Source organism: Agelaius tricolor, unplaced genomic scaffold (assembly GCF_023055355.1).
Source record: "Agelaius tricolor isolate 1412-34295 unplaced genomic scaffold, bAgeTri1.0.p SCAF_2, whole genome shotgun sequence".
NCBI classification, from domain to species: domain Eukaryota; kingdom Metazoa; phylum Chordata; class Aves; order Passeriformes; family Icteridae; genus Agelaius; species Agelaius tricolor.
This window is the reverse complement of record NW_027269262.1, coordinates 31,415,627-31,439,622: the sequence shown is the minus strand read 5'-3', so window position 1 is coordinate 31,439,622 and position 23,996 is coordinate 31,415,627. Positions and strand designations below refer to the sequence as shown.

Here is a 23,996-nt window from a genome sequence, read left to right as displayed (position 1 = left end):
GCAGTCTCATTTTAATGGTTTCAGGTTCCACAGTTTCCCTGAGGAGGTTATTTGAAAGCTTACTGCAATTTGTTCTCACGATAGTCAGCTTCAACATTTCCTTTTCCAATTCACAATACACTTACATCCAACATAATGTATCACACCTCTTGTGCTGTAAGGTAGATTCCATAAATCCTGCAATAAATTCATCACCTCTCCTTATGTCCTTATAAGCCTGCATTACTGAGTAATGTAGCACATGCCAGCCTTGAAAGCCACAGCACAGTTATGCCTCTTTAGTGATTTGCACAAAAAAGTAGCAATCAAACTCCAATACTACAGACATACTTTATTCAAGCATCAAATTAATTCACAAAAATGATCCACATTTTTAAATAATTCCATGGTTCTGTGTATTATAAAATACTGCCCCTTTTTTGTCCATGCTTGCAGAGTCTTAAGCCCATCTTCCTAGGGTCATATAATAAAATTCCAGGAGCAAGTTTTTTATCATGTGTCACTGGAAGGATTCAAATAAATTTTCCAGTTCACTACCAAGTAAGCAGTTCTGTTGTGTGTGGCTGACTCTGCCCTGCCATGTAGGCTGGTCCCTTCACCCCTCTCTTTATCACATGCCAAACTGGTCTGCTTCCAGATTCCTAGCCTGCCTTTCCCATTCAAGTCCTGCCATGGGATTGCCCCTCTTCCGGGGCTCATGCTCAGTTCCTTCACTGCTCAGATTTTATTACACAAGAAACAGAGCTTACATTCATCTTTTTACAATTTCAGATTAAAGGGACTACAGAGATAGGGAAACACATTCCTAAAAGTTTAAGACTGCTAGGTTGTACATTTTTAAAGTTATCTGTCTTCAGTTACACTGATCACATCAGAATTTTGAAGAAAACAAATGAGAACCAGAAACCAGGAAAGCACCCCTTAACATCCTAGTAGTTCATATATGTACATATTCCATGAATTGTAATTTGATAACCATCTCCTAGCTTGTTTTAGAGGCTATATTATCCCTACAGAACAAATCAGTTCTATATAACTACCAAGTCTCCTGGAAACTCTTGTCAGGTGTTAATGTGCTAATTAGAAAATAATTGACTAAACCCATGAAAGCAGTTATAAAAAGTTAGAATACTGCTCATTCACTCCGTAATACAGAACAAGCGCTCTAACAGCAAAGGTTTAAGAGCCAAAGGACCAGGCAGGTGCCTAACACTTTATTAGGGTTTATAACTGAGGAAGACGCTACAAATACCCAAAGTGAATACAAATAATAATAATAAATCATTTTTGGAAGCTGGCTTTAGAAAACAAATAGAACACAACCAGCAGAAATTAATAAGCCCGATTACATCTCAGAGCTGTACCCATTCCAGTACCCTCATTGTGTCCTACAGCTACCAGATGGGGAAGAAGAGCACGTACTGGAGCGCTCTGACAGGCCATGTGCTGGGGAGCCAGTGGCCACCACCTCCTCCCTGCTGACCTGCAGGACAGCTCTTCCTGGCTGAAGAGCCTGAAGAGCCCTGAGGGAAGCTGCATTGAACTCCCTGGCTACATGGCATGTGGGTCCTGTTAGAGTCTCTCCTTCATTCTGCAAAAAATCTGTCATTCATTACTGAAATCAGCCCCGTATGGCTGAACCAGCAACCGGCTTGAAGTCACTGGAGAGGGAAAAAAGGTGAGGGCAGCCAAATTGTTTGGAATGCAGCTAAAATACTTCAGAGAGTTTAAGGTTAAAAGGGATCATTGGATCACATACTCTGACCATAGGCCAGTAAGTCTTGCTACCAACCCCAAACTGAGCCAAGAAGCTTGTTTTTGATTAAAACCACTACATTTGCATTACATTATCTCAGCTCCTGACCACTGATTTTTTTTTTTGTTCCCTTCTACTATTTAAAAAAACTTAAGCACAGCAAATCTTGCAGATCTATTTGACAAATTGATAATGGGTTCAGAACATAATCATTATAAGAGACTTTCTCCAGTACTACAATGTTCTGCCAGGTCTTTCCTGCACCACTTGATCTTTAATGTCAAGAGCTACACACCTTGTTCTACTCTCAGTTCCCATTAATACACACTGTAATGCTGCTAGTACATCCAACAGTCAGACTGGACATGTCGTTCCTTATCCAAAACAGCTTGCTTGACATGATTTTTAGGCAATTTTTTCTAAGACATAAGCTCTCATTCCAGAGGCATGGCTTGTAATCCTGAAAAATTTGGCAGTAAATTTGGCCTGCACATTTGGCTGTTTGAAAGTGTTAATTTTATTAAGCAGTCCAGATGACATTGCAGTTGCTCTCACAGTAGTTTACTAAGTTACCATTTAGCACATGCACAGATTTCATTAACAGTGAGTTCATCTTGGATCTCTGATAAAAATCTTGAAAATGCTGAGCCTGCAGAAACTTGCACACCTCAAAACCATGAAGACTAGCCTCCAAAAACTCTTCTGATCTTTCAGAAGTTCAAAACTATTTCTCTATTTAACACATTGACCATTCAACAGCATTAGTCATTAGAAGTACATATGGTATTAACCAAAGGACTCCGAGACCATTTTGCAGTTCTAAGCCTACTAGACTAAAAACAGAAGCCATGTTTCTACAATTACTTTTATCAATCTACCTGTGTTACTGAATAAGGCTATCAGAATTGTTAAATAAGTCGAGGTGATCGAGGTGATTGACACTAAGGATATCTTACTCATCTCCTTATCAAGAGATAAGCTTATCTCTCTTGTTTATTTTTCTAATGTTTTGCCTGTGGTTTATGTTAAAACAGTAAAGAACAGTACGGGACACCCAGCTTGGTCTTTTGAAAATGGACAGAACACGAACGATTGTCTTTACTTCTTAATAACTTACTTTTCATTTTAAGATTTATTAAACCCCAAACTCAGCTACTTCCTCAGCCAACTCTGTCAAGATCCCACGGTGCAAATTAGCCAGACTTCATTAAAAACTGTCTAGGTTTGCTTGGAACAGAGCTTTCCCCACGGACCTCACCAATTCCAGCCACGTGATGCCAGCAGCACACCTGGCTTCTCCCAGCTACGGCGGCGGTGCCCATCCAGCCCCACCGACGCGCGCTCCGTTAGAGCTGCGGCACCTCACACCCGTCTCCAGCCCGGAGCGTTCCCCTTTTTCTCTGAATTCCCCTCGGCTGCCGTACACCCAGCGGAGCCCCCGTTCGGGGTTCGGTTGAGGTGCCAGCACCTGCGCAGCGGTGGCGGCAGCTCCCCGGGGCCGCCCCCGCCACACTCCCCCTCCAGCCGCGGGGGATGCGGCGCCGCCGCGGCCCCCGGGCGCGGGTGGCCGGCGCCCCTCATGCGGCCGGGCGGGGCCGCGCTCCCGGCATGCCCGAGGGGGACGCTCCGAGGGTGGGTAGGTGGGCGGAGGGAAGGAGGGCGGGAGGGTGCGCGCCCACCCCGCCGCCGCCGGCGCTTCCCATTCCCAGGCGCTTCCCATTCCCACCCGACGCGGAAACCGGCGCGCAGCCGAGCCGCTGCTGCCGGCGCGCAGGGCGCATGCGCGGGCGGCCGGGAGGGCGGGGGCCGGCGTTCAGCGGGGAGCGCTCCGGCCGCCGGTGCCGCCCGCACTCCGCGCTCCCGCCCGCCGCCGCTACCCGGGACCGGCGGCCGCTTCCGCGCAGAGCCCGCGCCCTCTCCCGCGCCGCGTCCTCCCGTCGTCCTGCCCCGCCATGAAGTTGAGCAGCCGCGGCCGGGGATGCTGCGCGGGCGGCAGCCGGGAGCGCGGGCCGCCGCCGCGGAGCCCCTTCGTGCACCAGCTGCGCTTCAGCCCCCTGCAGAAAGCCAAGGTAGGGGCGTGCGGCCGCCGGGCCGCCCTTCCTCACCGCCGCCGCCGCCGCCTTCCGCGCGTCCCCCGCGGCGCACCGGCTGCCGGGCCGAGTCCTGCGGCGGGCGGGGGCTCCGCTCCGTGCCGGCGGTGCTTTGTGAGCCGCGGAGCCGGGCAGCGGGCGGTGCTGGGCGTGTGCGAGGCGGCGGCCGGGGGCGGCCGTGGCCGGGCCGGGCGGGCGGGCGGCAGGGAGGGAGGGAGTCTGGGGGCGGCCGTGATGCTCTAGTGCGGGGCGTGCGCCTCAACTTGTGCTCCCATGCCCTCTGCGAAGGAAAAAAAAAAAATCTGTTGGTGTTTTTTGTTTGTATGTTTTGGGGGTCTTTTTATGGGTTTTCTTGGCGTTTTGAGATTTAGGAGTTTTTTCGGTTTTTCTGGTGGGGAGGTTTTTTTGTGTGGTTTTTTTTTTTTTGTGGGGTTTTTGTTCTTTTGTTTTTTGTTTTTTGTTTTTTTTTTTTTTTAAACGGGGATGAGGGAGCAGCCCTTAGGAGCCGCTCTTTTTCACCGTCAAGTTAAGGTAGGTATTAACCTGGGCCGAGGCATCCCGGTGCGGCTGAAGTTTGCCCCTGGGTAAATAGTCCCTGCGGCGTAATTTATGTATTGTATTGTGCAGGTAGCGGTGAGACTACAGGAGACGGTATTAAAATGCAAATTTGCAGTTGCGTGGCTTTTTATTTCATTGTTTGATTTTAGGGTTTTTTTTCCCCCTGCCGTGCCTCTGCCTCGCCTCGCACGGTGAGCAGTAAGTGGTTCGGTATTCAGAGGGCATGGCCCTTGTCTTAGGCTTTCGGTAAGATCTGGGTCACTGGCTGGAGAAAGAAATACCGTCAGAGGCTCACCTAATGAGGGGCTGGCCATTTCTGCCACTTCCATCACTGTAATGCTTCATAGTGCTGTTGTTTTGGGAGCCTGACAGCCTTCAGTACCTGTTAACATTGAAAATTATGATTCACTAATATTGAACCTCTTGGGTCAAGGCGCTTTAGATCCAGCTTTGATTTGCATTTGAATGAAGTTAGTTGTTGCACTGCCCTGTTGCTGCCCAGATGCTTAACACAAGATATATATATGGCCTGACTTGAAAAACATCAGAATGTGCCTCATGTTACTTATCGGCCAGCCCAGGAATTTATAATACACTCAAGCAGAAAAGGTTTCCACTTTTTATTAAGTTGCCCAGTATGTATTCAGTGGTTGCTCATAAATTCTTGCTTGAACTGGAAAGTGGAGAAATGGTTTGTGTCATCTACTTCATTTAGTTTTTATCTAGAGCTTCCTCAATAAATTGCACAGTTGTAAAGATTTCCTGTCCTTTCCAAACCATACTTTGTTCCTGAAGTCATGATTAATGCAGTTAATGAGGTAGAAGTCTTTCAGGCAGCAGAGAGAAGCAAAGACAGCAGATGTTCATAGGGACTAGGATTGTCTCCAGTTATAACAACTAATGTTGCTTTCTGCTTGGTTATTTATAAAAAAATTTTAAAATGCTGCTGGGAGAGGAGAGCAGACTCTGTTTGACAGTTTTTGCAGTATTGAGTCTCATAGGAGCTACTAGCATTGCTGATCTGATATTAGTCCTGACAGACCTTGAGGTGCTGTGTCAGGGAAGTGACTGGTTGTAGAACACCCCTGCTTTCTGCGTGGGCTGCCCTGTTCCTAGGTATGAGATGTGAGCTTTGCCAATGGATTTCAAGGATTTGTTTTCAGTGAAGATGAGGAGATGTGTTCAAACCGCTGTAGTTTGTCACAGTGCACAGGCCAAAGGATCATTCTCCTCACCAGACTGTGTCTCACTTGCTTTTTAAGTGAGCAGTCTGTTACTGATATACAGCAGCACAGAGTTCTTTAACCCAACCTTCCTTCAGCCTTACTGTTGCAGTTTTATGCAGGAAAAAGTCCATAAGCTGCAATACAGAAGATTTTTTCCTTTGGCTTAGTCATGCTTTTGCAGCCTCTTCACTGATTAAAAGTTGTGCTTGAGGCAGAAGCTGTTAAAGCAGAGCTGTGGAACTGCTCCAGTTGAGAAGAAGCGCTCCCCAGGTGAATTACAGAAGTGAGAATTCTCCTCCGAACAGCCTTGGAGGGCTACTGAGCACTCGGTGTGAACTATTGCAGCTGAACTCACTTCCTGTTCAGCTGCAGGCTTGCACTGTGTCACAGACTTTTCTGTCTGTCCTGAGAATCTGTCGGGGGTTCCTGGGATTGCACAGGCTATCGAGGAAGGGTAGGAATGTAGCTACACTAAGTAGGAAGCCCAGGGGACTGGGAGGCAAGACTGCTTTGTCCCACGGTCTGGTGTCTGTTGCTGATGGTGTGCCAGATAGCCCCATTATCTTCGCTACAACCTCGTCCTGTGCTCTGCAAGAGGTTAGATTAGCTTTTTTATTCATCAATGCAGCTCGGAAGTAGATGCTTTTTAGCATGTTCCAGCCTGAGACTGTGGGAGTGAAAGAAAGGTAGAAAGTGAGAGGGTAAAACAACCACAGGGAGAAAGAACAACAGTACAGAGAAATCCTTTTGGCCATCAAGGAACTGTTCACGTCATCTTTCATTGACTTTATAAAAACTGGGAGATTACAAGAGCATAAAAGCAGTAAGGCTGTTTCAGAACAGAGTCTCATCAGTAGAAATTATGGCTATTTTACTCTGATCTGAGGGTGACAGCAGGGGTCATTCTTGAAGCTACCTGTTTTATTTCAGTGCTATAATAAAAATATTCTTTCTATGAGAAAGACAGACATGGTTTTATTAACCATGGATTTTGTTCATGCTAACGTCTTCTGGGCACCTGTCATGTAAGTCCAAGCTCTCGATTCCTATTACCACTGCAGAGCAGGCAGAAGCATTACTGGAGCTGTCAGTAAGCATCTGTAGCTTTTTTTCCTGCTGCTTCAAAACATAATACAATGCCATTTTCCTTTCTTCCAGTGTTTCTGGCCCTTTTATTTCACCAGTGCTGGTGTTCATTTGGTGCCTTGGTGAGCTGATTTGGCTCATTAAACCAGCATATCATTGTGTTTTTGTGTTCTGATTATTTTCTTTTGCTGGGATGGCTGTGTTTTTTCTCACTAATGAGCTATATTGGCTCATTGGTGGCTCACATAAGTGCTAGAGCTGACTCAGGGGGAGGATTGAGGAGAGAGTGAGCCAGGACCACTCTTTCACAGCAGCGATCTGTTAGATTGGCTTAGCTGCACAGGAAAATATATCCTGCTGTATTTATCTCCATGGATGTGTCTGCTGGGGAACTTGCAGAGTGGGGAAGTGGGTAGTGAGAGAATGGTTGAGGGATTAATTCCTAGCTCCTGCACTGCCATCTTTGGTGAGTTGAGCTATAGGGGTGATAATACTGAGGAGGTATAAGTGTAAGATGTAATTTCTATCTGATAAGTGTAAAAGAAAAATCAAAACATCTACTGTGTCAAATAGTATTTCCTTTCTCATTGTTGTGACTGCTACTTTGTAGCAAGTCATGGACATTTTGTTGGCAATAAACTGGTTTTAGTGATGTTTCTTATGGGATTGGTAATTTCCAAGTTGCATTTTTTTTTAGCTTCCTTGTGCATGGTTTTCAAGACAGGAAACAAACCTAAGTAGAAACAAGGGTACTCTGTGATTTTCTTGCTCAGTGCTTAGGTACATAGGACCAGATATTTTGGTGAACTTGAAACTTGAGTTCATATTTTGTACCTTCATTGTGAGGTCATACTTAAATCTGAATGCAATCCCTCTAAACAAGGGGAACATATGATACCTATTTCGTTTAAGTGACTTGCCTTACATCAGATTTAAGCCCTTCTGATGGAAGAATGGAGATCAGTTTCCCAGAGCAGCCTTCCATTACAAGCTGTCCATAGGTCTTTCACAGTATACACTGCAGCTTCTGAAAAACTAAGTTGGATGCTGTCGACCAGCAAATGGTAAATAAGCTGTCGTCAACCCTCTCTTGAGATTTCTTTGGTCGTGAGCTGAGCCCCTCAAAGTACAACTCCAGACAGACCTTTAGAGTTTTTTAAATGTATCTCAAAACACAGGTGTTCACACATTACTTGTTGCCAAACAGAATTCATAATTTTAATGGAAGACATGTCTCTATGAACATCCCAAATATGTAGGAATGTGATCACCAAAATAGTGTCCACATAAGGTCAGAGCCAGAGTGTATGTCTCCTGCGTTCTGGTCTCTGGCAGTGGCCAGTGGGGACAGGATCTTCTCCTTTTCTGTCTGACACTGACACTTGCTGTACATAGGTTTTACAGGATAGAAGCTTTCTTACCTGAGAGGATATCTGAACGTAGACACAGACTGAGCTACTTTTCAAATGTTAACACCTTTCTTAATTCCTAGCCTTCTTCAAGAGGTAGACATATTTTTCTCTCCAGCCAAATTTCTTGTGTGAGCAGGTACTCTGCTCACTACTGCCTGCTAAAAACAGGCTGGTGTCACAGCCAGACCCTGTACATTTGCTTTTGCTGGCCATTACTATCCCTGCTGTCTCTGGAAGACCAAAAAGCCTTTTCTGCACATCTATGCCATCTTTTATGGCATTATGGATACAACTTCTGCTTTCAATCTGTGACATGGAACTAAAATGATCTTTGGTACAGAGTGTCAAGGGATGGAGTACTTCACTACCAGTCACCTGCCATTCAGCTTTGCCCTCAACTAGGAGAAGACAGGGAGGGAGGGAGGGAGGAGGAGGTGTGAATCCCAAAGGTCTGTGTCCTCACCTGCATTTTACTTCACTTATTTCTTAGCAGCTGGTCCTTCTCATTTTAGAAACTTAGAAGGCAGCTGCTCTCATCTCCAGAATGCTCCTTTATTTGCTGACAGGCATGGTGGTCTTGTCTGTGGATGCAGAGTTGTGTGAGTTGGTGTAACTTTGGTGCTTATCTGACAATTGTAGTGGGTGAAGTTTTACTGCTTCATCTGGGAAACTAGCCTATCTAAGAAAAAAAATTCCTTTTTCTGTCAGTTCTGCAAACTAAAGCAGAGTCTCCATAGGGACTGGAATCCTCTTCTGGAGAATGAGATTGTGGTTGTTATGAGATGATGGTGCCAGCCTGAACCAGCGCTATAAAATCCAGCTGCAGTGGGCTGGTAGCTTAGGGCTTGAAAGTGGTATCTTGGAGTGGTATCTCCTGCTGTGTGTTCCTTGCACCTACCCTAGATTTACAGATTTGTGCACCTACAGAGTGAGTTGGTTGTTGAGCTGTTTTGGGAAGTGAGAGGAAGTGGAGAGTGAGCTGCATGATGACTAGATCTGCATTGGGGAAGAGAAGAATATGAATTAATCTTTCCACAGCAGCCTGGAGATGCATCAGATAAGCACAACGTGAGACAGCACCTTATGCATTGTTACTCATCCTTGCCCAGCTATTGTGATATTGAAAAGTGTGCTTTTTTTACCCTTATCTGGCATACCCGGAACTGAATGGTATTCCGCTGTTTCTACCATAAGATACTTTTAAGTTAAGAAATGGTATCAGTTTCTAGGAATCACTGACCTTTTCAGTCTGAAATTGTGTTGGAATAATAGTTTTTTATTACTATTTTTATTTTGCAGATTGCCTTCATGACCTTGACTCTGTTTCCTATCCGACTCTTTTTTGCTGCTTTTATGATGTTGCTGGCCTGGCCTTTTGCGTTCATTGCTTCAATGGGATCTGACGAGCAAGAGCTTGAAAAGCCCCTCTCCTGGTGGCGAAAGTGAGTCACTGGTGTGGTGAAATACTGAGAGGATCATTATAAAGTTCAGCAGTTCAGAATAGAGGAGATGGGAAATACCTTTTACCTGTCTCAGAGATGTACTTTTCCCTTCAAAAGAAAAATATAAAAATTATTAAACACTTTCCTCAGCTGGGAAACTAGAAATGCCTCAACTCTTTGATTTGCCGGGTGGTCCAAGAATTACACTGGTAATCTCTGGCTTCTTATCTTTATTGAGGAGCTAGTGTGAAGCTTTATTGTGGCATCTTCCATTGCATTTATTCCTGTAATGTCAACTTCTGGTTATGAAGATTGACTCTATGGAATGTGCCCAGATTTCATATTCTAAATTGTTGTTTTAAACTGCTTCACCTCACTGTCTTCTACCCTGTGATGAACTGACAAAACTTGTGTTGATTCCCCGAGGGCTTGCCCATACTTTGGTGCTTATTGAAAGTCTGTGGTTGCTTTGATATTGCAATGCTAATTAAGGTAGTCCTCCCATCCATGAAAACTGCCATTTGAGGAGCAGGAAAGGAGGGGTGTATCACCTTTTCTATAGACAACGTTAAAATTAGGAGCTGGCATTAGCATGAAGGAAGCTGATTGTGTTTTGCATCACAGGAGGGAAGGAGGTTGAGAACCACTTTACATTTCATTTGGAGTGATATCAATACAATAACTAATGGAATAATTGGCTGCCTTCAGTCTTGCATACAGTTATTTTGAATCTTTTTAGATTCTCCTTCCTCATTAATTCCAATTTTCAGTGTTACCCTGCTCTCCAGCCTCCAATCCCTGTAAGTGTTACAATTTGTGGTGTTCAATTTTTGTACTCTGTTGATTCAAAGTTTCTCTTTTCATAACTGTCAGACAATTTAAAAAGACAAACAAAACTCCACAAAAAAAACCTTCTCCACCCCACCAAAAAGAAAAAAAATCCATAAGAAACAAAAATCCAAATCACTTCAGGAGAAGATGGGGAAAGGGAAGAAAGGAAAATATTTCCAGACCTCGCATATGTATCCTGTAGGCTTCCCTGTATTTGAGAATTTCTGCCCTATATTTGTCCTGTTTTGCTTGGGTAAACTTGAAACCAAGAACCAGGGTAAGTGCATTCTGGCAATATCCTAATAGCATATTTTGGGACTGAATTTATTAGAGCTTTTTAGAAAACCTTATTAGGCATTGTGTAGTCCGAATTGAAATTAATGATGAACTAAATGATGATCTTGGAGACTAGAATGAATTAGTGTTCATGTATAAATGAAGCTGAACAGTATCTTACCTAAAAAGTGGTTTTAAATCAGCTGAGAAAGAGAAGAACAAAGTATGTGCAGTGCTCCAGCTCTGTTTTAAGCATTATATCCTATCTGAACTTTTGTCATGCATGTAATTTTTAATTTTATTATTTTAAGGTGTTCCTGTGGCACCATAACTGTTTTCCCAACTCTTTACAGGATAGTGGATATTTTGCTGAAGGCAATAATGAGAATGATGTGGCTTGCTGGTGGATTCCACTGGATAAATGTAAAAGGCAGACGGGCATTGCCAGCAGAAGCAGCGATATTAACGGTGGCTCCCCATTCTTCCTACTTTGATGCCATTCCAGTAACCATGACCTTCGCCTCCATTGTGATGAAGGCAGAAAGCAAAGATATTCCTGTTTGGGGAAGTAAGTTGGTAGATACTTAATTTTTCAAGAACAATTTAAAAAAGATTGCTTAGGAAGTTCACTGGCTGTGTATGAGAAGGATTGAAACAGAAAAAAAAAATATTCTGACCGTTTATTATAGCAAATTTTCCTAACTAGTCAACTCTGAATACCAACAGAAGAAATTGGGGCAGGAGGGGAATGGCTTTTTTTCTACTTTCTCTGAAGTCGAATCCCATCAAAACTTATGGTTTAATTTGCAGTGAACTTGTAACATTCTAAGACCTGCCAGATGGAAAAGCAAATTAGGATGGAGCTATGGAAGCAAAGACTGTTGCTAGAGAGAAAGTCTACAAATACTTGGTGCGAGTTGGGGTGCCCTCCCAGAAATGTGTTTTAGGAATGTGGTCTGCTCTGAACACTACCCTGCCTTGAGGGAGTGCTGCTAATCCTTCACACATCAATAAGTTTGTTTCAGGCAGAGTGTGAGAGATGAGCACAAGAGCAGATTGGTGTGCACTTGGGTTTAGTCATGACAAAAGCAGATGCCTGAGTCAGTAGTGCTTGAATACTGTCTTTGGAATTATTCATATATGTTCTCAAAAATATTTGAGGGACACCTCAAATTTTTGGTGATTTTTGGTGCAGTTGTGACAGGCAAAAAATTGTGTAATCTTTTGGGCTTGTGGACTTCTAACCAAAGCCTGTGTGGAAGCATTTTGGAGAAACCCACCATCTTGTGTCTAGTGACCAGCAAAGTTCAAAGAATATCCCTGTCTCTCATTGTGTAGATTTTTATGGGTAATACAAAAGTGACAAAAGATTTTACTTTGGCCACAGATAGGACTCTTAAATGTAAAAGTCTAAACAAAAGCTTTGAGCTTCTTTGCAACTAAGTGAAATTAGGCTGTTGGTTCTGACATCCTTCTAAAATTTAATTAGACAATGTGTTTTTAAGGTCACATTCAAAACCAGAAGTGAGACATGGCCACAAAGAGGGAGCGGTTGGCTATGGAAGTTTCATTTAAGGAATCTTGTCATGTAAGGGTCTGCCTGAATGAGGTAAAATTCAGGCCAGATCTGTAGTTGCATCTTACTTTCATTAAATATCTTACTAATGGCATTTAGAAATTTGTGGCAGTGAAAAATCTATGTAAAAATGAATAGATGCTTTGAAAAAAAAGGAAAAGGGTGCATGCAGACATGTGTTTCTGAAAACAAGTGTATGCAAACAACACTGTGAAAACAAAAAGAAACTGAACTCCCTTGTTCAGTACTGAAAGAAGATACTGTTGTGAGACAGCATGTTGGCAGTCTTGTACAGCACAGGTGTATCCAGGCCAACTTGGGCATTAGGAGCAGTCCAGACATAGAAGCAGGGGCTGATTTATCTTCTTTCTCAGGTGACTCAGTTGACTGTTTAATAATTGCTGGCTCAGCAAAATAAATGTAGTCTGTGTGGAGCTCCCTTTGATTTGAAGGTGATCTGTCTGGAGGACCCGAATTAAATGGGGTAACTCCAGTCCATGTTGTGCTACTGCAGTGGGAGAATGGCTGAATGGCATTTGACAGTGCTATAGTGGCTACTGAGGTATCCCACGTAGTAGAGTCAGTGGGAACCAGGAGAATCTGTAGGGATATGGAGATGGTAGTTCCCCTGAATGTAACACAAATATATGTGTATTAAGAAGATCAAATTATTTTCTAAATATCTAATTTAATTTTGAGGTGACGTTTACAGGATTCCGTTGAAAGTCTAGACTTCCTGCAGTGCATTTTAAAAATTATTCACTTCATTTAGTTCATATGTGAGTACAACCAGTTACAGAAAAAGAGAACATGTAGTGATTTGATGGAATATTATTGGAATGTACAGTGCAGTCATATAAATGAATGTTTTGTCTTGTATAGCTGCATTTGCTGTATGCTGTGCAACCACAGAAGTTACGTAGTCACTTGTGAAATGTTCACAAAAATGCCACAGAAGTGAGGCATACCAAAAGTCGTAACTGGGATTGAGAGTTGAAAAACCATTTTTGTTTTTAGGGGTGGACTTCTATATGAGCAACATTAATTACAGTAGTTTGTGTTCTTTAGGTAAATGGACCTTAACAGAGAGGTAGTAATCACTGTATTGATTACTTTGGCTTAAAAACTAATTCCAGTAAAAGTGATTTTTTTTTAATCTCTTTTACTGCTTTGAGAAGTTTTCTGTGAAGCAGATAGTGCTGACTATCCTCTCCTTTGCTTATTATTTTAATCCAAATGTTATTTACACCTCTCTACATGCACACACATAAAAAAATACATTTCATGTTCTTGGACCACTTATATTTCTCTTGTTCTTATGTGATAATGTGCTCATGTTTTTGTTGGATTGCCTGGTGGATTGTCAACACTCTAGACATTCATCCAGAATTTATCCCAGAGAGGTCAGAATCATGTTCTATGTTCTTTAGTTTTGTAAGTCCTGCAAGCTTGGTATACTATCTTCAATAAGGTTTTGGAGCCAGTCACTGATGTTCCTAAACTTGTTATCTCTTGACTCTTGTGAATGGTTGTTCTGAATCTTCTGGGAAGCTTTGAATAAAGTACATTAATTTAAGTATCTGAGCAGACTTAAATATGTAAAAGATGAAGTGGCAGAGGAAATTTAAAGATAACTTCCAAGGATGAGGACTTTGGGTGAAGAGTACATCTTCATCCTGTATATTCAAGTATGATATAAATAAATGGCCTTTTGATGTAATGACAGTGTTTATTAAGACATTGTACACTGTATACCAGAGGGATCAGGTGCTTTAGCAGGCACAAATTGATCTGATTGCTAAATGGTTACTAAGATTGGTTCTGCAAGCATTTTAATAGGTTTCTGGAACAGCTGCCTATATTATTGTACTCTTTGTTAGTCAGTCATGGAATATTAAGCTTCTGATCCACTTGAAAGTCCAGATGATTAAAAGCCTGTTCTTTATGGGATTGGAAGTACTCCACAACTGTATGTGTATGAGGGTTTTATTGCTGTCTAACTTGAAGGCAGCTCTCCTGGTTTGCAAAGTCCAGTTTCAAAAGCAGACTTGTGTCTTGTGACTCTTACAGATATCTTCATCCTTTTAAGGAAAACAAAGAAAACCAGATTTTAAAATGCTCATTGGTTTTGGGAGAAGAGTTATGAACTCTTCAGTCAGTGGTCAGTAGTGAAGAAAATTATCCATTTGGCACACACACAAGGTTAACAAACTCTGGGGAGGAACTGCTTGCCCAAATATAAACAGTATTTCAATGATCATTAAAAAAACAACCCAGTATCTGGAAAGTAGAGAATGCCAAACAGATGGAATATGTCATGATGTTGAAGGAAGATGAATGTTTCTGTACAATGACTTGCCAGAGTTTTGGTAGATTGGAGATGTGAACTTTGCTGGACCACTTCAGTCTTACAGTGGGAAAATGACATGTAGGATTCTGTTATACCTTACATGGTCTGAAGAAGTCAGATCAATTTATCAGTACAGATCCTTAAACATCCCTGTTTTGTCTGCTGAATCCCACTTCAAGTCAGGACAAGGTTTGTGCATAAATTTTGAATAGTTCACTGTCTTATTTTTGGCAGTTGAAGCAACCTGGATGACAGTAGTTTTTCATTGCTGCAGTGATTGGTCCTGCTGCAGAAATGCTTCAGTAAGAAGGACAAGGAATATATCAGTAAATATGAATTGATGGGGACTTCTGACCACTTTTATGATTTGACCATTTTCAGTGGCCTGAACTTTTAGAAACTAAATATAAGTGAAAAGTTAATTTAAACTTTAGGCAACTTCTCAATATCTCTAACACCGCTCTCTGAAAGAGAGGGAATTGGTACCTGTGAAATGTACAGGATGATATGTTACCTTAAGTTTATAAGGGGGAAGGAGGTAATTTGTGTTTGGCAGAACACAGCAGAGCTACAGAGAAAGGGAGAATCATGCAGTGCTATAAAACTATCAGTTCTGTTGTAGATGGTTTTTTTCACACCTAGTAAACTCATGAAATTTTGTTCAAGCTCATTTTTTGAAAGTGCATTATAGGCCTTTCTCAAGCATCATGACTAAAAGATGAAAGTAACTCAGGGGAAAGCATTTATGCTTGGGTAGCTGGCTATGTTTTCATCTCAAAACTTAGAAGGTGCCAAATTACCCACCAGCCCTGTTGTGCAACCTAATCCTTTAGTCCTGAATCCTAAGTGCCTCCCCACCCCTTCCATACAACACAAGGAAGAGAACTGTGGTAACCCCATAGTTCTTCTGTGGGAATCCCACATTTAAACACTTAGGAGACTAACTAAAACAGTCCTTAAACTCCTTATGGAAAAATCTGTTCTAAGGTGACAGATTTCTTCTCTTTTATACACTGTAAATCAGGGGCTTGAACGCTGAGGTTACCAGGATGAATGCCAACATCCTATGCTGTGTTGGCATTGTAGCCTGCCTTGAGTACACACTTGAGCTCCCCATTTCTGAACAGCATCTTGAAGTTGTTGCCAAGCTTTTCCATTTCATCTTCTCCTTTAAAACCCTCTGTTTCAAAATTCAATGTTTCCTTCAGACTGTGGGCACCCAGATGGTCCTGCAAGATTTCAGTCTCACAGAAGCTCTCTCAGAGAGATTTAAAATACTTGCATTGTCACCTGTGTGTTATAGGTATGTGTTTATCATTTGGCTTGGAGTCCTGGAAAATTCTGTAAAAATTGCTTCTCATTTAAACTGCTACTGGAATGCTTTTAAACCACCATCACTCATTAATATAATTTATTGAAGTTACAAACTGCAGTATATAGGAAACCTTCAAACCAATACTGCTGCCTGCCTTAAATGCTTTTTAGATTGGCAGCAGAAAGCTAAAACATAAAATCATGTCCTCATACAGGTGTTGCTGCAGGTGTCTCTGAGATAAAAAAGAAGTCTTTGTCCCTCAAGGAGTCCTTAAAGGAAGTGGGTTACGTTTGGAAAGACCACCTAAATACCACAACTTCCTTCTGCTAAAGCTAAATAGGACACCAATATTTACTTCCCACTGCTGACCTTTCCTTGTCCTATAGGCTGCATTGTTTCCTGCCTTTCTCTTTGGAAGCAGGGAGAAGAACTTTCCCATTAATGCTGCCTGCCATTCATTAATGCCATGAATACTTGGCATGCCTGCAGTCAGGTGGTCCATCTGCTAAGCATTTAGTCAAACTTGGAGACGTTTTCTTCATATACATCTGTCTTCAGTGGTTGATTCAGACTTGAGTCAAATAAGTATATATATTATATGTAAGTTTGTATATAAAATAAGATACTACCACCAGCTTTACAAATCTCTTATAGAGTATCATGACTATAATAACACTTCTTTTGTAAGAACAATGTAATTCCAAGTGCAAAAGATCCTAATTTTGGTTGAATTAAGTTTTGTGCATTGATACAACTTTGTGTATTTGGTGTGTGTATGTTTCTTGAGTTTTTCAATTTTTGAGGTCTCTGTATACACAGGAAGTAATTGTAAGAAAACCTTAATGGTTTTCTTCCCCTATAACTTTCAGAATACTTTTGAGCCTCTTACAGATTTCTTCTTTTCTCTGCAGAAAAGAGAAGTTTTCATATTAGATGTTACTTCATTAAAAAATTGTAAGTTCAGAACTGTGTGAGCGTGTACATTTGAGTATGGCAACTCTTGAAAACTAAGTCCAAGATAGAGCTTTTCAACCTTTATCCTTCATGGGTTTTGTACCCCTAAGTACCAAATGTGCAACCTGGTGACTGTTAGTAGAAAAATAACTGTATTTTTCCATACTAGAAAAAAGCTGTGGAGTAAATACTGTAAGTGGATATCCCACTGCAGGCAACTTGTACAGCTTACCTGCAGTGTTAAAGGAAGCAGAGCCAGTTGTGCTGCCTCTGTAGGATTCTCCTGAATTGTCAGGAGAATGTAGTGGTGGGGTTTTGTGTTGTTTAGGAGAGAGATGAAGTGAAAGCCTCAACTTCAGCATTCTCTGCTTTTGCAGCTGTCACTTTGTTTGTTGCTGATTCCACAGTGGTGAAAATCTAACTGCCCACTCAAAAATGTGTGTATCCATACCTTTTAGAAGAATTGTTTGTAGTTCCCTGTGTGTGTTCCATAGCTTTGTGTGTTCTCTGGTGCCTTGTAGAACCAGGGGTGATGTTGCCGGTATAAATGGTTTGCTACAGTACTTTCTGCTGCTTTCTGTTATCACTTGGTGTCTTGAATTGAAACAAGGTTTCCTCACACATACCTGCCTACCAAGAGAGATGGGAAATAATTTTTTCCCTGCTGTTATCCTAAGTTTAAAGACACCAACTGTATGTGTTCAACTTATCAGGAAAAAAGATGGGTTCTGTTTATGCATTGTGCTGGTGCTGAAATTGATTGCATGGGAGTTATGGTTCTGAAATCAGTTGGAGCTGCCACCCTGCTATTAATTAAAGCAATACTGAGTTTTTGCAGGTTCTCTTTAAAAAGGCTGTTTCAAGGAACTTTCAGTTGGTTAGAATATCTGTGGCATTCTGGCTGCCCTGAGAGGCAGAGGTTTTAACGATTTACTGGCAGCATTATTTAAATTGCATATTAAATGCCTGCCTAAGAAGGTAGAATACAGCATGTCAATGTCCTCAGGACTCCTTGTATGATCTGAAATTTGGAATGAGGGACTAGATGAAATGGGACTGACACTGCTAGAGAAAAAGCTAGAATAGTGACACTCAAGATCAATTTTGTGAATTGACGGATTCTCTGTCACTGCCCACTAGATTTGATAATTCAAGGGTGGTTTTAATGGAGTGAGAGGAGCTGGGCAAGCCCATTTTTCAGAATCTCTGAACACTTGAGGTGTGGTCTTCACTATCTGGTTACAGCCAGTCTTGGACAGTTAAATAGCTGAGCAGAGAGGGATATGATTATGTTCTGTTTATTGAACATGTTGCAGAGTTCTGCTTGTTTCCTTTAGTTGCTCAGCATGCCAGCTGTCTGAAACATTTTATGCTTTCACTTCTGGCCTGACTTTGCCCTAGTCCTGCCTATTCCTTGCATCACACACTACCTTAGGTACTGTTTCCCTGTGTTTCAACTTGACTTCTGACCACAATCTCATCTTGGTTGCCTATTTGGTATGTTTTTCAGCTTTTCTTTACAGACCTTTGACCCTGCTCCTGACTTACTTGCACAGGTCAACTTGATACAGCCTTTGAATTTTCAGATTTGTGTGTTTACTGAACGTGAAAATACGTGATGAAAGTAAATGTCTGTGTAGCCTTGTGCTCTGTTTTCAGAAGTGGTTAAGAAAAGTAAAAGTTAGCCTTCCCTTGGTGCGTATTTTCAGTTTTTTACTGATGGCTGAGAGTTTCAAGTTCACTTAAAGTGTTGGACTTAACCACTATGGCCTGGTAGCTGGTGTCTCACAGGATCTTCAGTTTCTGTTTAATATTAAAACAAGAATTCTGTCATCCTTTTTAGTCCAATGTCTAAGGAAGTAAGGCTAATGTAACTACCCTAATAGGCTAATTCAACAGGCAGGACAAATCCATAGGAAGCTCTCAGTTGCCTCTGTCTTTCAGCATACCAGAGTAATTTTTCTTTGCACAGAGGTGTGTTGCTGTTTGTGGTGCTGGTCATTTGTAAGGTAGCTCACCTGGTGTCCTCTGGAGCTTAGTAACATTACAGTAGCTTGCTTTTGAGGAGGTTGTAACAGTAAAGCTCCCAGGTTTGCCCATCTTGCCTGTACAGTTCTCAGATACTGATGACCTAAGTATAGTCTCATGTTTTCTGTCACATTGCCTGAAGAAAAATCTGTCTGCTTGCTTAATTTCACGTGTGATGAATAAGACCCTGCTTGCAGCATGTCCTCAGAAAAGAGCCTGGGAGTTCTGGAATTATCTTATTCATTCTTTGGCCTGAAGTAACCTAAATTCTGTCATTTGGGCCTAATGTAAAAGAAGCTTCCAAGTCAAGGCTGGGGATGTTAGATCTTTTGCTTTCCTTTACTTTGTAATGTTTTTGCTATGGAGCAGTAAATTGCAACAGGGGGGCAAACTCAGGAGTAGGATCACTAAGAAGAAAACAATTATGATAACAAGTATGGTTTCCCTTGTTATTTTTATTGCTTGTTCTGTGTTTCTGGGGTTTTTTCCCCCCTATTCTTTGTGTGTTAGTCTTTTTGTGGTTTATTTTGGGGCATCTTTGTTTGTTTTTACCTCACCATGACAGTAACCCCAGCTGGCCAAAGATGATCTTTGCTCCCCTGACAAGCATTGTTCTATAGATATTGTCTGAGAACAGGCATGTAGGAAAAATACAGGGGTAAAGTAACTTTTCTGATATACTGTCTCCTGAGCTGTGGCAACTTGGGGGATAAAAGTAATATTTCAGAGGCTGGCTGAATGTTTGGGAACTTGCTGTAAGGTTTGACAGATTAGTTTCTCAGAACCTTCAGAATTGTAGGATTTTGGTGAGTTAGTGGCTAAACTTCCAGTGGGATAACACCATAACCAGCAGCTTCTGCTGAGTACAGGGCTGTAATTCCTTACACTGTTTTTTCCTTCACACTTTAAGCACTGGCTGATCCGTTAATGTAGCAAGTCTATCCCTGACAAAAGCAGATTATACAGTGTCAGTGAACTCTTCTCACAGTGGCTGGAAAAATGAAAACTGTACTTGAGGCAAGTAGAATAGCTGATGTTCTAGTGACTCTTGAACCTTCAAGTAAGATTACATGATACAAAAATTATTAAAAGGTTTTGGAAGACAACCTGCTTAAATAAAGGCATGGAGCACTATATTTGAAGGTGCTTCTCTTGTAGTGCTTTTGGACACTGCAAAAGAGCTGTATGGGCTTCTTATTATTTTGAAAGTGTTCTTTGGTGTCTTTGTGACAGACATGCATTGAGAGTATCTTGTGGATTGATTTCTGATTTTTTGCTCATGTTCATTTTGTGTCTGGCTACATACAAGAGGTTTCCCACTGAGCCAGAAAGAGGATGTCTGAGATCTAATTCATCTGGTATGAGGAACAGGCAAACAAGTGACAACTGAGAAAATGAGCATGCCTTTTCTGTTGACACTGATTCTTCACAAAAAAAAACATCAGTGTATATAATATCCTGGGTGCTGTACCTTTAGTGGAGCTGAACTGTCATGGAAGACAAAAGTTTTAAAGAGAGAGAGAGTTTGACTGAGAGGATGTCTTTTACAAGCACTTTGGTAGCAGGGAGATTCCTGCTGCTTTGCTGGTTTGGGAGTGGCTATAGACTTTGATTTTTGTGGAGGGAGGAAATGGCCTATGGACAGCCACTGCTGCATTGCTTTGGAAAACTGCATAATATGTACCATCATGTTTTACATTATCTGTGTTGTATGTATTGATCTTCTAAAAACTGAAAAACTGCAAAATGCCAAAATTTTGAAAACTGTTTTCCTCATAGAAACTTAGGAAAATATTTCAATAAAGCTGCAATAATTCAGCTGAGTATTCAGTTTTGCAGTGTAATATAGTAGTCATGTTTTCTTCACAAAAATTTTTGTCCAGAGGACTAATTGGTGGTGGGGGGAGGAGTGGGGATGTATGGAGTCGGGGGGGGGATCTTTTTCAAACAAAGGAAAAATAAAGGCTGGTCCATGTTTTTGTTTTCCCTCCTCTTCAGCTCTGATCAAATATATCCGACCAGTATTTGTATCTCGGTCAGACCAGGATTCTCGCAGGAAAACTGTTGAAGAGATAAAGAGGCGTGCCCAGTCTGATGGTAAATGGCCACAGGTACTGTATTCTGCTACTCTGTAAGAGATGCTATTTGGCATTCCCAGGCTTGGGATATGCAGTTTGCTTTCTTCATTGTGGGTGGCTTTAGATGGTTTGAGGTGGTGTGCATGTGTGTGAAATTTCCCCCACCCCCTCTTTTTAGAAGATAAAATATAAGATTCTCATCTGTCTCTCATTGCATTGTGTTTTGAGGGAAACTGGGTAAGTACATGGCTAGGCAGCTCTTAGGTGGACTAAATGGACAGACCACAGCAGGTGAGGAAGTCCTCTAAGGAAAAAAATGAAGTGCTTAGCAGAATACCTGGGGAAGTACTGTGTGTTCTTGCCCTTTGCAAGATTTTGGCATTGCCATTATTGAAGATGCTGGGCAAGGCACCTCAAAAAATTTGGATGTTCCAATAACCACCTCTGTTAAAACACATGATGAAAACCTGGATAGAACAAGTGGCTCAGGGCTTTTTTCTGCACCTTAAATGTGGCTATTTATAGTGTGCCTTGAGAGAGAGCAATGGGAAGGAAAGGATGATATATAAGATTTCAGATTCCTAGAAGCATGTGATTATTTTGCAAATTTGAAGCATTCTGGTGTTTTTTGGTGTTTTTTGAGTTTAGGGCACTGTATATTTTTTATGGGATTATTGCTGCTAACAGTGGGTACACCTCTGCTTACTGGACTGCAAAAATGTTATAAACAGCTATAAACAATGTAACAGGTGATTTATAGCTTTTGCATTGTGACTTTGATGATTAGATTTCAAAGCAAGCTAGGACAGAGTGGGCAATAAAACTAGTAATGTTAGTCCTAGTCCTAATATGGATTGGGGTGTGGGGGGGAGGGCTTTGTTTGTTTTTGTACAGTCTACTCTCTCTCTTCCGATGAATTGGTTCAACTTAAGTGGTTTTGCCCCTTTTTTTAGAATTCTGTTCAGGTGTTTTCAGTCTCTGTCATTTGGGCATCTGTGCACATGCCAAGGAATAGCAAAGAGAAAATAACTCTTTTCTTAGCCTGTAAGCAGGAATTTTGTTCTGGTACACTACAGACTATGATACTTTTTCTAGCACCAAAATCTTCAGTGAAAATATTCATACTTAACAAGTGTTTCTGGTCATTGTCAGTGTTCCAATAAATAGAATTATTATTGGAGGGTAAAAAGAGGCAAAATCACAGATAAAGAAAAATGTTTTTCCTATTAAGGTAGAACTTTACTTGACATCTTCAGCAACATTTTTTTTTACTCTAACTGAACTGTTTTTCCCTGAGAACATTTTTGCTGTAATCAGTTAATAACAGCTTTGAAAATATGTATTTGTAAATAAATTCACATTGAAATAGTTCTTAAAAGTCAACTTTTTTTTTTACTTCAAGATAATGATATTCCCAGAGGGCACTTGTACAAACCGATCCTGTCTAATTACATTCAAACCTGGTAGGTATTATGCTCGTTTCTCTGTTCTCTACAGAATGTCCTTGTATCTTCATTTTCTGAAATACCAGTTGCATTTTAATTTGCTTGCTGTTGCAGAAGTTGAGTTAAAAACCTTGCAATAGGGTGAAATTGGAATATAAATTTTGATGCTACAGGAAGATTGTAATTCTATTGTTGAACAAAACAGTTTCAATAAGTCAGGTTTTTTTCTTGGCTTCTGAGATGCATATGAACTGAAGGAGTAATGTTTCTTCCTGGATCTGGGTTTGTGTCTTTTTTGCTTTTGTTTTTTTCCTTTGTCCCCTCCATTTCCTATTTTGGGTCTGTCATGCAGCATTTAGATACTCACTGCTGCCTTAAGCTTTGTAGTGTACCTATTTCAGGCTGCCCAGCATTTTTTGCTGTGTTGTATCTGGCTGATCCCTCTCTAACTCTTCTGTGGAGTTGCATTCTGGTGAAAAGTGCTCAAAAATGTTTCCCATGTAACACTGTTACACAGGCTGCCATTTTTTACATAACATCCATGTTCTAAGCTCTTTTCAGTAGGATCACCCTTTTAGTGTATCAGATTAGTAGAGGGTGTAACACTGAACATTGATGCAGCTGTAAATTGCATTTCCAGTAGGAAATGCAATTCACAAATGCCAGTACTGCAGTAAACCACGAATCTTTAATGTAAACTTGCCTTTATCACCTAGGTAGGGAGATGGTCAATGAAGAAGCTTCAGTGAGCAAGGCAGCTGTGAATGTGTTTTTGGACTTCTTAGTTTTCTGCCTGGTTTCTAGTCTTACTGTGTGTTTTGTGTTTTGTTTGGCTTGCAATTTAAATATCACTTAGAATATTATGCAGTGAGTCAGCACTGTGGTTCCTTGCACTGATTCATTTGGCTGAAGGTATCTCAGACTTTTCTCTCAGCTCTTACCTTTTTAGATGACAGAATGGTGGTTAGGGAAACACCTACTTCTGTAGCTCTTTGCTCTCCTCTCTTCATCTGAATCCTGACCATGCTTTGAAAGCTAGCCTGAATCCTTCTTGTGAAGCCCTGATTTCCTGCTCTCCCTCTGTGCCATAGACACTCCAGGCACCATGTATTTCATCTTTACAGTCTCACTCTGTCTTCCTCTGCTCTGGTGTAGTACATGCTGCTGTCTGCTTCTTGACTGTCACTTTTCCTACTAAAACCTGCATCTGTATCCATCCAGCCTTCCAGAAATCCTTTGCTTCAAAATTCCTCACTTATATCATGTTACTTTACATCTCTATTCACGTTATTTCTATCAGGATGCCTTTCCCCCTTCTGCTAACATGGCCTATGCTCCTTACTCTTACTGCATATTTTCTTGGTTTTGTGTTTGTGTTTAAATGGTAGTGTTGTCATCTACCTCTCAGCTTTTGTCAGCTTTGGATTATTTCAAAAGTTGCTTAGACTGTTCTTTGAGACTGAGCAGGAGGTACCACTGGCCTCCAAATCTCTTAAGGGTTCTATACATATCACCTTCATTTAAAGATGTTTATATTCCATAAACAATTATTTCTTTTAAGTCTCAACAGTTA

General features: G+C 41.4%; 1 protein-coding gene across 1 annotated transcript in view; it reads left to right on the top strand.

Moving 5' to 3' along the window:
• Window positions 1-3,692: 3,692 nt before the first annotated feature.
• The window catches only part of LPCAT1 (lysophosphatidylcholine acyltransferase 1), a 61,943-nt gene continuing 41,639 nt past the window's right edge, over window positions 3,693-23,996 (top strand). Inside the window, exons 1-5 of the mRNA XM_071455494.1 lie at window positions 3,693-3,825; window positions 9,428-9,570; window positions 11,031-11,245; window positions 20,899-21,011; window positions 22,381-22,441. Coding sequence (XP_071311595.1) covers window positions 3,709-3,825; window positions 9,428-9,570; window positions 11,031-11,245; window positions 20,899-21,011; window positions 22,381-22,441 — 649 coding nt within the window. The 5' untranslated portion in view covers window positions 3,693-3,708. The remainder of the gene's footprint in view (window positions 3,826-9,427; window positions 9,571-11,030; window positions 11,246-20,898; window positions 21,012-22,380; window positions 22,442-23,996) is intronic.